We start from the raw sequence: 16,754 nt of genomic DNA, 5'->3' as shown, positions 1-16,754 counted from the left end.
GACTAAATAAAATTTTTTTGTCAATCCGGTTTTTGGAAATTTTAAAAAATGGCGGAGTCGTGATACCTGGCGCCTGAACAAATAGTCGTATCGATATCATAAGAGTTTTTTCTTTTTGAGACATGTTTACAGAGTTAATAGCAAAAAATGCAGAAAAAAATTATCGCTGGTTTAGGCGGTATTTAGATATTTAGTTTTGTATTTCCGGATGTTCTCCTCTACAGGTCGCAATTCTTAACCGATTCTCATGAAATTTTTTGACCAGATTCTATGACAAAATAAAATTTTTTTGTCAATCCGGTTTTTGGAAATTTTTAAAAATGGCGGAGTCGTGATACCTGGCGCCTAAACAAATAGTCGTATCGATATCATAAGAGTTTTTTCTTTTTGAGACATGTTTACAGAGTTAATAACAAAAAATGCAGAAAAAAATTATCGCTGGTTTAGGCGGTATTTAGATATTTAGTTTTGTATTTCCGGATGTTCTCCTCTACAGGTCGCAATTCTTAACCGATTCTCATGAAATTTTTTGACCAGATTCTATGACTAAATAAAATTTTTTTGTCAATCCGGTTTTTGGAAATTTTTAAAAATGGCGGAGTCGTGATACCTGTCGCCTAAACAAAAAGTCGTATCGATATCATAAGAGTTTTTTCTTTTTGATATATGTTTATAGATTAAAGGGCCAAAAATTCAGAAAATTTGTATCGCTGGTTTCGGCGGTATTTTGATATTTAGCTTTTACTTGAGAATGAGTAGCTAAATTTCGTCAGCTTTAGTAAGAACTATCATGGCGCATTTTGCAAACGTTCGCTTTTTTGTTTGCATAGGGAGGTCCCTGGTTCCATCCCCAGTAATTGTATGCTGCTACATAACTTTTTGTATTTTTTTATACTTAAATTTCGTATCAATTGTTGTTTTTAATTTTATTTTTTTATTTTGAAAAAATGAAAAAAATCGTATTTAAATCAAGCGCGGGCTAAGCGTATTCGTTTATTTTTTGCAAGAGATGATGGCTTTTTGCGCTTTAAAGAAAATTTGATTCTTAAATATACGGCGCCATGCCTATGGCCTATTTTTACTCATATCAGTAAAAGAACATGGGTCAAAATCATATGGCGTTCTAAAAATAAAAAAAAATCATTTATCCATACATATATACATTTTTTAAATATTTTTTTTCATTTTCATTTTAATCCTGTATCGAAAGATGGCAGTAAATTGACTGTGACTACAAAATTTAGTATGACAATAACCCTCTACTACATATAGGGACCGTGCGCGTTGGAGGGTCTGCCATCTTGTGGCCTGAATCGGAAACATGTACATTGCCAAAACAAGTTCTACCATCTACCGTTCTTGTAGGTACGTTTCCTTATGCATAGTAGGTTCTGTCATCTTGTGGGCTACATCGGAAGCATAAACGTCACATTTACGCCTCACGCCAAAAATCTACGGCTCCTATGCTACCCCTCTATAGTTCACGCACGCCCACTATAGGGACCGTGCGCGTTGGAGGGCCTGCCATCTTGTGGCCTGAATCGGAAACATATGTGCACATGTACATTGCCAAAGCAAGTGCTACCATCTACCGTTCTCGTAAGTACGTTTCCTTATGCATAGTAGGTTCTGTCATCTTGTGGGCTACATCGGAAGCATAAACGTCACATTTACGCCTCACGCCAAAAATCTGACGGCTCCTATGCTACCCTCTATAGTTCACGCACGCCCACTATAGGGACCGTGCGCGTTGGAGGGCCTGCCATCTTGTGCCCTGAATCGGAAACATATGTGCACATGTACATTGCCAAAGCAAGTGCTACCATCTACCGTTCTCGTAAGTACGTTTCCTTGTGCATAGTAGGTTCTGCCATCTCGTGGGCTACATCGGAATCATAAACTACACATCTACGCTTCGCGCCAAAGATCTGACGGGTCCTGTGCTGCCTCCTATAGTTCATGCACGTCCCCTATACACTTTATTCTCTTTAGATTAGATATTTAAATTCTTACTCGAGAATAAGTAACCAAATTTCGTCAGCTCATCTAAATGCTATCATAGCGCAGTTGGAAAGACGCTTACAAGCAAGGATATGGGATAGGTACCCGGTTCGATCCCCAGTAAATGCAACTTTTTTTATTTAAATTTTGCACTTAAACATCGTATTGCTGATTGATCAAGCGAGCGCGAAGCGCGAGGTAAGCGTATTCGTTTGAGTTTTTGTTTGAACATTTTTTAGCGGTTTAAGTTCAAGGGCATGGCTGTTCCAGGAGTCAATTTCCACTTACGTTTAATTAGCATGGGCGATCACCATCCATAAATCGCAGGGGTTAACATTGCCTAGGGTAGTGGTCGACCTTGGGATCAGGGAACTAGCTGTAGGTTGCTCGTACGTTGCGCTTTCCCGGGCTCAAAGTCTAACTAACATTATCCTAGAGCCTTTTAATTTGGATCGCCCCGCTAAAATGGCTCATAATTTCCGCAAATAATTTTTTCTTCGAGGCAATTACTCCGTTCTCATTTTTTCCCAGTGGAATTTCTTCGCTTTATTTAATTATTCGTGGACATTTTTTCATAAACTAAATTTTCCCTTTCTCAATTTATTCCCTTTTCTTTTTGATCCCAGTAGTTAAAATAACCAGTAGGCTTTTTTTTTTCACTTACTAAATATTCTCTATCTCCATATTTTCTCTTTTTTTTAATATTTTTATTTTATTTTATTAAAAAAAAAAATTCCAGGTATTTTTTAAATAGGTAGGTTAGGGTTATTTTTTTTGATGACCCTAAAAACGAAACTGCTCCCAGAGATAGGTAGGTTAGGATTATTTTTTTTGATGACCCTAAAAACGAAAGTGCTCCCAGAGATAGATAGGTTAGGGTTATTTTTTTTTGATGACCCTAAAAACGAATCTGCTCCCAGATATAGGTAGGTTAGAGTTATTGGCTGACAGCGTTTGGTTTTTTACTTGTAATTTTTTAGATTATGTTTTAATTTTAGTGTTTTTGATATTTGTTGTATGTGAAATACCTACAAGAAACAAATATAATTACTACACTATTAACATACAGTAACAAGAAAATATTATCCTTGATATTTAAAAGAACGAAAACTATACGGAAAAGATTAATTTAAAAATATTAAAAATAGGCGATTGCGGAAGAAAACCATTGGGAAAATATGGGAACGGAGTAATAAAATTGCTACCGAGAATGAATGATTTCGGGAAATTATGGGCAACGCAAAATATGAGAACGGAGTAATTGCCTCGAAGAAAAAATTATTTTCGGAAATTATGGGCCACACTCGACCGAGAAAAGTCTGCAGAGAGTTTGACACTGGCACAAATAATATTGGCACTGCGTCTCTGCAGACTTTTCTTGGTCTAACTCTATCCACTTTTCTATACAATTAGTATGGCGACGTGGATACTTAAGGGGCATCGACCGTACACTGACATCGGGATGATATTTTTATCATGTTATTTAGTAGTCATCGTGCGTCTCGCTTGCGCCAATACATATACGGACAAGAACGAGTGAAATGCACGATAACTAAATGACATCAGTTAGATGTCTTTCTTTTTTTTTTTTTTTTTTTGAGTAAATAAATCTTTATTTACATACAATATAATTACAGTGGTACTACTAAACGAAATTAATGTCTTTCTGATATCAGCGTAAGTTTGAATTGGCCTGTTAGCCAAAAATTGTTTCGTATGTCCATATGTTCTACTCTACAGGTCGCATATCTAAACAAATTCCCGAATTTTGTAAGCAATTGATAGTTAAGTTTTTATGGTCAAATTAGATTCTCTAAATTCTTCTAAACAACGGAACCATACATTTATTCAGTTTTAAGCTCTGCTCGCGAGGTCTACAGCTCACAGAGCCACTAGTACTAATTCTATTAATTAAGTATGTATTCTATTTGATTCTACTGGTATAAAAATTGTTTGTAAAGATATAGCTCCAGATTTGTGGCGAAGAGTGGTTTTCTTTCCAGCTAGATTTGTTTACAACTATTTTAATTGCCTTTTGTAATAAGTACATAATTGACCGGAGCGTAGCGAAGGTCTACGTTTCGACTGGAGCATTTTGCTTTTGTATGTCCGGATGTTCTCCTCTACAAGTCGCAATTCTTAACCGAATCTCGTGAAATTTTGTGACTGGATTCTATGTCTAAATATTTTTTTTTTGTCCGTCCGGTTTTTTGAATTTTTTTAAAATGGCGGAGTTGTGATAGCTCGCGCCTAAACAAATAGTGGTATCGGTACCATACGAGTGTTTTCTTTTTGAGATATGTTTATAGATTAAATGGCCTAAAATTCAGAAAATTTATTTCGCTGGTTTCGGAGGTATTTAGATATTTAATTTTAACTAATTTTAATTTGAGAAGGAGTAGCTAAATTTCGTCAACCCGTCTAAGAACTATTTAGCTCAGTTTGTAAACGTTCGCTTTTTCTGTTTGCACAGAGGGTCTGGGTTCGATTCCCAGTAATTGTATGCTGGGATATTATGACTTTTTGTATTTTTTTTTACACATAAATTTCGTATTGTTTTTTTTATTTACTATATTTAAAGCTCTTAGCACCATGTTATTTAAAGCTCTGCTCGCGAGGTCTACAGCTCACAGAGCCACTAGTAATAACCTACATGAATTATAAAGTGTTGGGCGATGAGTAGGGAGTACTCCCTCGTTTGCTATGCGCTCCTGGTACTTCGCCTCGACTGTTACGTTCGATTCGAGACGAAACGCAAACAGCCAAGAAACCATAGAAGGTAGGATCGTATAGAAGTGGTATACGCGTGCCTCCGTGAGGGACAAAACATACGCAAATGCGACACTGTGATTGGTCGAATTCATTTGTTGCCCACCATTATCCATACTAAAAACAAGGTGGGGAACAAATAAAATGTGAGACTGTGACAAGGACAAACAATAATAGCTCTTTTGCTGCTACTCCTACTGAAAGATACATAAGACCATCCCGTTCTGTCAGTTACCCCCACCACTCATGCCAGATCCAGGTATATCCTAGATTCATGCAAGAAACGCAATTTTTCCTTCGAACGAAAGAACTTCTGTCAGTGTCATTCGAAATGTTGCATTTGGAGGTAGCTGTTTAATTGTGAAGAAAGTGCATAATTATTTTTCCTTGCTGAATTTGTTATCTAATTTTTTATTTTATTTTGATGCAATATAAGTAAAAACCGAACGGAAATTACTGATTAATATTTTCATAGTCACATAGTTTATTTGACTTGCCACCACCAGTCATTGTTTATGAAGACAGCTCTCGCTTTTTGGTAGAGATGTTACTGTAACACTGGCAACATTGACTGTTGTAAAATTATACAGATTTCTTTCCAATAATTTAATGCCAATAATTCATAGGACAATAATAAAATGATTTTGAATTTCTTTTTGATTTTTTTTCTACAACACATGCAAACAAATGTATATTACGACACAACCATCTCACAACACAACGGGGAGAGGTACCTTGCTTTATATGCTCTCCTAGTACTATGGCTCGACTGTTTCGTTTGAGCGACGGAATGAACTAGCGAAGTCGCTCCTTGGTTTCGTTTTGATTTAATGATTTCTTATGGACCGCGACTCGCGAGCCACGAACAGATTTCCATGACCAATCGCCTCCCGGGCGCTAACTTGTATATTGGTTAACGGCTATGTATGATGATCCCTCATGGACGTCAGCTGGCGCTCCGTTGGTGGGTTGAGGAATGGCAGCCGTAAAAAAATAAAATAAATTTTGTCATCGCCTCCCGTTTGATACTTTGTCAGAAGATAGTTTAGATGTTATTATAAATAAAAAACAACCGTCAGCCGGTTGTATAGCGGTGGAAAGACCGTCAGCTACTTGCTGTAACTGAGTGATTCTCAAGATAGTGGCATCGACAGGTTAAAGTTAATGAAATTTTTTTTTGTAATTTTTTTTACTTTTAATAATGAAAAATATGTTTTACCACTACAAGTACCTACCCCAAATTTTCAAAAGGGAACGGAAAATGAAGGAGTTATTTTCAAGACATACAATACCCCATACATTGAATACAGGTTAAAGTTAAGTAGGTTACAGTAAAAAATACATTCATTTTTATTATTTTCCCTTGAACGGATAATACTAATACGAATGTCTCACTTTTAGCATAGATGAATAAACCTTCATACAATATTAAAATGATATTATTACATTAGGCCCCATACCAAATTCGTAAAATAATCGAGACAAGTTAAAGATAACATTCCGTTACAAAACCCCAGATTTCTGCCTTTAACCACTTGTCTCTACGAAACTACGACACTTGGGTCATAATGGTACCCTACGGTGGTTAGCTTGATACTTAAGTACCTAATATTTTGCCATAGTTATGATCTAAATATTTTTTTCTGTGTATGAGTCAGATGCAATACCGCGCATGTACAGGTTGGTACAGGTTAACAGAGAAAATATCCTTGGACAAACTTCGTGCGTGAATATTGTTGTAAAAAATATATATATAAGGCCTGTGCAAAGTACATTTTAAAAGGTATTGTTTATGTTATTATATAGCATGATATTTTATTTACATAAATTGGTGCTATAAAATCTAAAGAACTAAAACTGGAAGAGCTATGCTTTTGGACAAGACAGGTTACAGTAAAAAGTGCTACTCTTTATTTTTTATAAATACAAGTATTAAATTTAAATAAAAATAATGACTTGGCCTCGATAAACATTGTTTTAGTTTATCTAGATATATTTTTGTTTCATATGAAAAAGAGCAAATAAACATACATTCAATTCAAAAACTCGATGACAGGTTAAGATGCCACTATTTTGAGAATCACTCAACTGAACTAACATGTAAAAAATAAGCGCTGTACCTTTTTATTATAGTAATAAGTACATCATGAAACTTTGCATGTAGGATTTCACCAGGCATTTCAATAAACGCCTTATGGATTTGCGGACATGATCAACTGACGGTCTTTCCACCGCGATACAACCGGCTGACTATTTTTTTAATTCATGATAGTATCTAAACTATCATCTGACAAAGTATCAAGCGGGAGGCGATGTCTGACGATATTTGCTCCTGGCCCGCGGTCTATAGACTTTAGCGGATAACCAATATCCTCTAAGTTTGATTTCGAATTTTAAAAAAACCCCCTTCCATTTTTTTGTATGACGGGATATTGGAGAAATCGACGAGTTAAGTACTTCAAATACACAAGCACAGATGATGCTGACTGTTGTTACTTTTTTGCTCTTGTTATGCTCTCAAAATGTAGCATTTTGTAAACTGATGATGGCCTTAGTAGTAGTATTCGGTTATTATTTACTGGCCAAAATTTATCAAGCTGCTAATTACCTGACTACGGCAACGCAAATAGAGGGTTATGATTTTAGTATTTTTGGAAGGAAGTTCTTTATCGCACGGTACGGACTTGGCGGATGGTGGCTAGGCGAAAAAAAGTTTTCGTCACGTTTCTTAACTTCGTTTCAGGGTGGATTTCAAATTCAGGCGAAAAGTTACGTTTCGGTGTTTATAAAAAAAACTAGTAAGTTTTACGTATTGCAACTTTTTTATTTGTTTTTAAGTGGTCTTATCTTAAAGTTCCTTCAATTAACAACTCCGATAAATGAACAGTTTTTTTTATATAAAATGATTCATGTGTCTAAAATCATCACCGTCTACCAAAAAAATCTGAACCTCTAGGTTTGTGGTGAAAATTGTCGAATACCTAACGTACGATTGCGATTTTTTTTTAATTTTTAGATCACCCAAGGTGTTGTTTTACATATAAAAAAATATAAAATTATTCCGTCACAGAGTATGTACTTTAAAAATTTAATAAAGTTTTGTCACGAGTATTCGTCAACACCGTCAGCGTATTGTCAAAGTCGAGGTAGTTATGTATTTATACAGCAAAATATAGCCGCGTACTCCCGCCCGCTTCCTCAGTTCGGCTTAAGCAGCGAAAGTGAGTGCACGTTTCCTTATGCGCGCGCTAAGCAGAAAAATAGAGAAATCTGTTCCTCAAAAAGTGATTTGTCACGCTGTAGCGTCATAACCATCCAGGAGAAGTTTACAGTAAGTACTTGTCGGATATTAAAATCAATTACCTACGATAATGTGACTCCAAGGGAACATACCAGGTGTGACGCTGTCGTTGCTATGAATGTTAGTGTTCTAGAACAATCTACGAAAATGCGTAAAATCGTCAACACCGTAACCGTCGTCACCGGCTCTCAAGCAATGGACGGTTATGATCCCATATGTACGGTGATGACGTTTTTTCTAAATTTGTTCAATAACATTGCTTTTTTTAGACTATGATAACCATTTATTTCCCAGATTAATGTATCTTACGTCTACGAAAAACATTCTCACTTGTAATGCAACATTTTATTAAGTTCGAGTGATAAAGATTATTTACAATAATATTTTAGAACACGTATAAAATGGGACGTATATCATTGCATAGCAGGCCTCCAAACTCATTTATAAGCGAATTTTGACATAGTTGTAGAAAATGGTGTTTTAAACAACATACTAAAAAAAGTATTGGTGGGTGGGTGGTGAAGCTAAAGGGTAGAGAGGGGTTAAAGGTCCCTTTTTATAGTTTTTCGTCAATAACTCGTAAATGGTGCCCCATAGCGAAAAATGTTCTAACACAAAAGTAATCTACATAAAATTTTCTACAAAAAATATTCTATACACTTTTTAGCTAGGATCAATATTAAAAAAAATATTGAAGGGGGAAAGTTAATTATAAGCAATTCTACACAATTATGGGAAAGTATGTGTAGTGAGTTTGCGTTTTTATCCTAGGTGATATTGCTTGGTATGACTGTTCCTTGGATCATACTTAGTTGATCTAATGCCCTAGCCACGAGATTAACTCTTGACAAACCCCCAAATAGAGAAAGGGGAAAGCTGGTTCTGGCGGTTCAGATTGCGCTGTTTCTACCTAACTGTACCTTTTCATACAAAAAAAATTGTGCACAAAAATATAAGATATCTGTCATTTTCCTAAACGGCCTCCTAGCCTAGTCGGTAGTGACCTAGTGACCCTGCCTACGAAGCAGGAGGTCCCGGGTTCGAATCCTGATAAGGGAATTTATTTGTGTGTTCATCACAAATATTTGTTCCTGACTTATGGATGTTTTCTATGTACATATATATATAGCTCAATAAGTGGGACTAGGTCGATCTGTGTAAAATTGTCCTATAATATTTAATATTTTTCTATAATATTTTTGTCAATTTGTTGATTGTCCTTCACAATCACAGTGTAACTGTATGCAGTGAATAAAAAAAATTGACAACTAACTGATTGTGTAGAATTGCTTAGATTTAACTTCCCCCTTTTAATATATTTTTTAATATTGATTCTTAGTTTAGTAGTACCACTGTATATATATTGTATTTGAAAGGTATTAAATATGTTCTAGCGAAAAAGTGTAAAAATATATTTTGTAGAAAATTTGATGTACATTACCTTTGTATAATTAGTATAATGACATTTTTTTGCTATGAGGCACAGTTTACGAGTTATTGACGACAAACTTTAAAAAGGGACCCTTAAGCCCCTTACCCGTTATCTTCACCCTCACCCATCAGTACTTTCAGTATGTTGTTTAAAACATCATGCCCTACCACCAAACCAAAATTCGCTTCTACACGAATTATTTCCCCCATTTGGCAATTTGGTGAGCTATATATGTCACGAACTGACTAATATAGTATAGTAAATTATCAGCATATTTTTCTGTATTCTATTATATTTATGTTAGGTACATTTATTTTCGCCAATCCCCGTTCAAATATAGGTATACATTTTTGCCGCGTTTTAGGTTGGGACTTAAGAATTCCCTTTTCCTTTTTCCAGATTCTCGAGTTGAAAAATATATCCCAAATATTCATAATGAAGCTAATATATTATATACTAGTTATAGACACAAATCGCTACATGCCAAATGAAAATCTGTTTGCACTAAGTAGATAATTATTATTTCGTATTATGGGCGCCTAAAGAATCACAATACTAATCATTAAACGGAAAAAGGCAGAGATTAAAGGTGAGAAAAGTTATCGAAACAGAAATTATAATAATCGGTACGAAAAAAATACTAAGTATGTTAAGAATAGAAGACTGATTATAACTAAGTAGATGATTATTTATTTTTATCATGTTATGGATGCCTAAGGCATCACAACTCTTAATCATTAAACGGAAAAAGGAAGAGATTAATGCTGAGAAAAGTTATCGAAACAGAAATTATAATAATCGGTACGAAAAAAATACTATTTTAAGAATAGAAGACTGATTTTAACTAAGTGGATGATTATTAGTTTGTATTATGGGTGCCTAAAGCATCACAACACTAATCATAAAACAGAGAAGGAAGAGACTAAAACTGAGAAAAGTTATCGAAACAGAAATTATAATAATCGGTACGAAAAAAATACTATTTTAAGAATAGAAGACTGATTTTAACTAAGTGGATGATTATTCGTTTGTATTATGGGTGCCTAAAGCATCACAACACTAATCATAAAACAGAGAAGGAAGAGACTAAAACTGAGAAAAGTTATCGAAACAGAAATTATAATAATCGGTACGAAAAAAATACTATTTTAAGAATAGAAGACTGATTTTAACTAAGTGGATGATTATTCGTTTGTATTATGGGTGCCTAAAGCATCACAACATCATTAAACGGAAAAGGAAGAGATTAAAAGTGAGAAAAGTTATCGAAACAGAAATTATAATAATCGGTATGAAAAAAAAATACAATTTTAAGAATAGAACACTGATTATAACTCTGTAGATGATTATTTTATCATGTTATGGATGCCTTAGGCATCACAATTCTAATGATTAAACGGAAAAAGGAAGTGATTAATGGTGAGAAAAGTTTACGAAACGGAAATTATAATAATCGGCACCAAAAACTACAATGTTAAGAATAGAAGCTTGGTTAAAACCATATAGTTGATTATTTAATCATCTTGCTGATGTTGTTGTTGTTAATGTGCCTATAAAGCTAATATAAAACAATTAAAGTTGTAAATTTATTATTGCCAATTGAAATAAATAGCCATGGTTGTTGATTTGCTTAAAACAGTTGTTTTATTTACACCTTGTTTAATAAAACGTCACACATGATACATACACATGATGTCATCACCGTATTTAATAAAGTCATTACCATACCACCGTGGTCATCACCGTCGCATGTTATAATTTTTCAAAGGTCATAATTTCGAAAATATGCCATCATTTCGCGTATAAATATAACATAATTACTCAGTAAACATCACACAACAAATTAGAGTAGATATTCTCGCATTTATTGAATAAAAATAAAAAAATATATTTTTGTATGGTGAAAATTTTCTTGATGAAATCCACCCTTCAACCGAGTACGAGTATTCCGTGAACATCAAAATGATTTCCTCATATGTGATGTCAATAGCAGTAAAGTGAAAAAAGTGTAAAAGAGTTTTCCGTCACGAGTCACAACCCTTTATTTAACTTCGTTTCAAACGGGTGTCCCACGACACTCACGCATTTTTTTTTTATTTCACTATCTATTATAATTTTATATTCATGCTGTTCATATATCCTTATCAAATATTTGTTCCACGGGTGTCTTCCATCCTCTAAATAGTCTAAATCCTCTTACACCTAGCGTCCTCATACAGTGGGTGCACTTGGTACCTTGTTTGTTATGCGCTCCTAGTACTTTGGATCTACTGCTACGTCTGAGAGACGGAATGAACAAGCAAGCCAGCCAGCCCCTCACGAAAAATATGGTTCGTTCGTTCTATGTTCGTTCGAATTTCAAATGTCACATTGTCACTCTCTCGGAGTAAATATCTATGGAGCGGCCATTAACAGGCGTTCCCCTCTGCAAAAAGTCGGCGGCCGCCGGTCAAGGAGGTTATATAAAACTAGTTGCCACACGTCATACGCCATTCAGCAAACGTCAGTCTAAGCGGAATGATAGGAGCCGAAAATGCCGAATTGCAGCGTTTTCTCGTTCAAAATGAGATCGAAAACGTCTAGTCTACAAAAAGAACACGTTTCTTATCATATGTAGGTACTATTACATCTAAATATTATCAAATAGTGCATTAATTTTGCAAATAACTAAAAAACATTGTCAATCTGACAGTGATACCAGTGATATGGTATTAGATCTAATTTAGGGTAATTCTAAAGAAGACTTTCTAAATATTATTTAGGTACGAGTATTATTTCTAATAGGAAATATTATGCGAAACTCTGCGTAGGGGGCGCGACTACCACAATCCATCACAATCTGGGGGTCCGCCGCGGAACAAGAAATATTAAATTTCGTTATCTAACCTCTCTATCACTATTGCATATTTGAGCGATAAAGAGAAAAGAGAAAATTTACTACCTAGCTTAGTGCTACACTCTGGCGGCAGAACATTGCAGTAATACGCCCTATTTGCGTTGCTTTTTGTTATATAATTTATGTAACACATTACTTTTATATAACACCTTAGTTTCATATCAACCTAATCTATTTAATCAAATAAATAGATCTATAAGAATAAAGAAAAGGGGGACGGGGGATCAAAAAGTAGTCTAAAACATCTCGCGTGATTTGTGCACAACCCCTAAATAACGTAAAATTACCGATAGACTATTTTTTGAAAATTAATTTTTCCTTTAGTTTCTACATATAGCTGGTCAAGCAGATCTTGTCAGTAGAAAAAGGCGGCAAATTTGAAAAATGTAGGCTATTTCGCGCCTTTTTTACTGACAAGATTTGCTTGACCAGCTATATATTTTTATTTAGCATGTCAAATATTTTATTAATTTAAGGTATTTACGGCTGTCACTTTCCATAAATAGGCACTTTTAATTTATTACTCTGGTATCACCGTACCAATATTAGTGATGGGACACTATAAAAACCAATATCGGTAAAATCGATATAAACATAATGAATAATATACAGATGGTCATAATGCCTAGCGAACACCAGCCATATCGTACAAACCTCAAGGAGTGATATTCCTAGGCAGATTATGATCTGCCTAGTGACCACCAGCCATATCGTGCTAACTTCAAGGTGTGATATTCCTAAGCAGATCGTGAAACGCCGGCATGTCATGTTCTGACTAGTGATCACCAGCCATACCGTGCAAACCTCAACATTTAGGCATATCGAATAAGTAGGATGTCCTACATTTTAGCAAATGATGACCATTGAAATGGCTTGACAGCCTACTTATAGTACGTGTTTGGGTAGCGTATGATTTTAGTACCTACCTAGCACCTACGCATTCTGCTCCAAATGCCACATAGAATGCAGCACTAGCACTGGCAAAAAATGCAAAAGGCAGATTATTAAATGGCGGAGTTTCACGATATGCCTAGGAATATCTCGATATGCCCGATTTTAGGATCTACCGCCGATATATATACTAATTATCCCCTACTCAATATCCCTTAAATGACATCCTATGGCCGCGTTCCATCTCTGTCATCAAATCTGCATGCTCAATAGCATATTGCATTGCTTTCAGAAGTAAACCAACATGTAAAATATTAACTAATGAACTGATAATAAAAAATCATTCTATATCAGCTTGCAAGATTCGCCCTAAACAAATTGACAAACTATTAGAACAACATCTAAAAACAATACAAAAATTGAAAGTTAGTAAAATGCTGGTAGAAAGACTTGATATTGTAATATTATTATAATTGATAAAAGCAGAAATTAAAATTCATTGTCAATAAAATATCGACAATATTATCGGCGCGTCCCTCGCACTATCTAGGTTTACTTAAAACTGACGTCATCTCGTTCACGGACAGGGTTGTCTGTGTTTGTTCTTGTACTTGTGTGAATATAGTTTTTGCTAGTGTTTGATAATTTTGTCGTGTGCGTGTGTAGCGACGCATGCTAAAAATGCATTAGTGTTAACATTATTTGTGTGCGTTACCTCGTCCCCCGCGCCAAAAACGACAGAATTTTTCAGATAGAAATTAGTGCGCGTCTCTACTCCATAGATATTTACTCCGAGGTCACTCTGGCATTTCAATTGTTTTTAACTTTTTAAAGTCGCGAGTAGCTTCTCCATTTTTGGAATTATGGGGATAAAAAATATTTTTGAAGTGAAAACTTCTTTAGCGGCGCTGTGCACTTTTTGTGAAGTTAAGTAGCTAGTGTGCGACGAACGCAGCTTAACAAGATTATATATAACAATATATACTGTTATGATTACAGGAACGAGGGTACAGCTTTTGAGCGCCCGACCAGAAGATAACTCCAACGCTGCATTCTCGAACTGGCCTCTCATGTCAGTAGCCACGTGGGGAGAGAATCCTAAAGGCGAGTGGAATGCAGTGATATTAGATGATGTAAATATTTAACGTTACTTATAAATAAACAGGTTAATGTTATAGAAGATCTCTAATGCTACTGGCCTCTCATGTCAGTATTGCTACCTACTGGGGAGAGAATCCGAAAGGCGTGTGGAACGCAGTGATATTATGTAGATGATGTAAGTATTTAACTTTACTTATAAATAAATAGGTATAATGTTATAGATGTCTCTAATGCTACCTTCTTAAACTGGCCTCTCATGTCAGTAGCCACGTGGGGAGAGAATCCTAAAGGCGAGTGGAATGCAGTGATATTAGATGATGTAAGTACTTAACGTTACTTATAAATAAACAGGTTAATGTTATAGAAGATCTCTAATGCTACTGGCCTCTCATGTCAGTAGGGCTACCTCCTGGGCAGAGAATCCGAAAGGCGTGTAAAACGCTGTGATTTTGGATAAATGTAAGTAAGTATTCAAAGTTAAAGTTCCTTTTCCTCTTTTATCGACAACACGGCTGGACAATATCATGGCGGCCTTGTTCCTTGCGCTACGGAACAACGCAATCTACTAGCACAACAATTACCTACATATAACGTACCAGTTTGTAACTACGAAGCCCACAAGTCTTCTTGAACCAGGCACCCCTTTTGTCACATTTATTTCCCTAAATTATGATATAATGCTGATATAATAAACTTACCATGATATAATGATTTTATAAAAGTTTTCGATGATTTTCAATAATTTTCATTAATACTCGTATGTAGTTTGAAATGAAATATTTTGATACCATATGATTTAAGTGTGAAAATCTAAAAGTTATAATGTTTTTTTTGGAAAATGAAATGAATTAAAACAGTTGTTCAAAGACCTTGTATACATTTTTGATATGGAACATAAACTTACTGTAAGAATATTTTTTAAACTGAAATAAATGTCATATACTAAGAAAAAGTGACCAAGGCCTCCAGTGCCCCAGGCTGGCCAGGCGCCATCTCTCTCGCTAGCTCGGTATCATCATGAGAATGATCCAGATAGAAGGTTCGAACCATACTGTTCTACCTTAGAGATGGCTAGGGGGCGCCACAAGCCTTCAGTAGGAAGTGCATATACTTGGAAAATTTGACTAATGTCGCTGTGGCCCGGTGGCCGAGTGGTTCAGGCACCTGCCGCGATAGCAGAGGACGCTGGTTCGTTTCCAGCCTGGGGCACTGGAGGCCTTGGTCACTTTTTCTTAGTATATGACATTTATTTCAGTTTATAATTTATATAGTAGTGTTTCTACTTGATAAAAAACAAATTAAAATATTTTCTGAAAAATAATTTAATTTGTTCAAATACTTCATAGAATATTTTTTTATTTTTTTCAGACTGACGAAGCTAATGTAGGAGAAGTCGGAGAAACGACACTAATCATACACGGGACGAGCGAGACACCGGCCCACATGAAACATTTACTTAAAGATGAAATTTCAAATGGTGACACTAACTATGAGAACAATATGAATCATTTACTTGAAGAAGTAGATGACATTTCAAATGCTGATACCAACAATGAAAACATATTTAATAATTTGTTAAGTGTACCAGAGAATCATGTCCATGATGATGAAGTGGATCCAACGTTGCTCACAGCAGTGGAGAAGCAGCTTCTACGGATGCATCACAGGAAAGTGAACAGGGCTCCTGGCTTGTAAAGTGTCATTTTACTCTTGTAGAAACAAACTATTAATTAAATGCCGATGCTTAAGTTTTTCCAAGTATAACAAAGCAACTACTATTTTTAGGGTTCCGTACCCAAAGGGTAAAACGGGACCCTATTACTAAGACTCCGCTGTCCGTCCGTCCGTCCGTCTGTCCGTCCGTCCGTCCGTCCGTCTGTCACCAGGCTGTATCTCGTGATCTGTGATAGCTAGACAGCTGAAATTTTCACAGATGATGTATTTCTGTTGCCGCTATAACAACAAATACTAAAAACAGAATAAAATAAAGATTTAAGTGGGGCTCCCATACAACAAACGTGATTTTTGACCGAAGTTAAGCAACGTCGGGCGGGGTCAGTACTGGGATGGGTGACCGTTTTTTTTTGCCGTTTTTTTGCATTATGGTACGGAACCCTTCGTGCGCGAGTCCGACTCGCACTTGCCCGGTATTTTTAGCACTAGAACAAAACTACGCGATCTTGACATGTCTTTTAATTAAAAACGCTTTTTAAAAATCAGTAACTATCTATACATATAATAAAGCTGAAGACGGTCGAAAGTCTGTACATGGAAGATATTTGAAAAAAAGTTGGCTGGGGATACTTAGAATCGATAACAGAACACGTTCCAAAAGTTTTTAGAATTTTTGTCTGTTTGTCTGT

General features: G+C 35.5%; 1 protein-coding gene across 1 annotated transcript in view; it reads left to right on the top strand.

Annotated features, from left to right (window-relative positions):
* Window positions 1-16,121, top strand: part of LOC134798857 (neuroendocrine convertase 1-like) — a 66,809-nt gene extending 50,688 nt beyond the window's left edge. Inside the window, exons 14-15 of the mRNA XM_063771248.1 lie at window positions 14,290-14,423; window positions 15,760-16,121. Coding sequence (XP_063627318.1) covers window positions 14,290-14,423; window positions 15,760-16,086 — 461 coding nt within the window. The 3' untranslated portion in view covers window positions 16,087-16,121. The remainder of the gene's footprint in view (window positions 1-14,289; window positions 14,424-15,759) is intronic.
* The last annotated feature ends 633 nt before the right edge of the window (window positions 16,122-16,754 follow it).

Source organism: Cydia splendana, chromosome 17, assembly GCF_910591565.1.
Source record: "Cydia splendana chromosome 17, ilCydSple1.2, whole genome shotgun sequence".
NCBI lineage: Eukaryota > Metazoa > Arthropoda > Insecta > Lepidoptera > Tortricidae > Cydia > Cydia splendana.
Note: the sequence above shows the minus strand (reverse complement) of the source record. Positions and strands in the feature narration are given on the sequence as shown.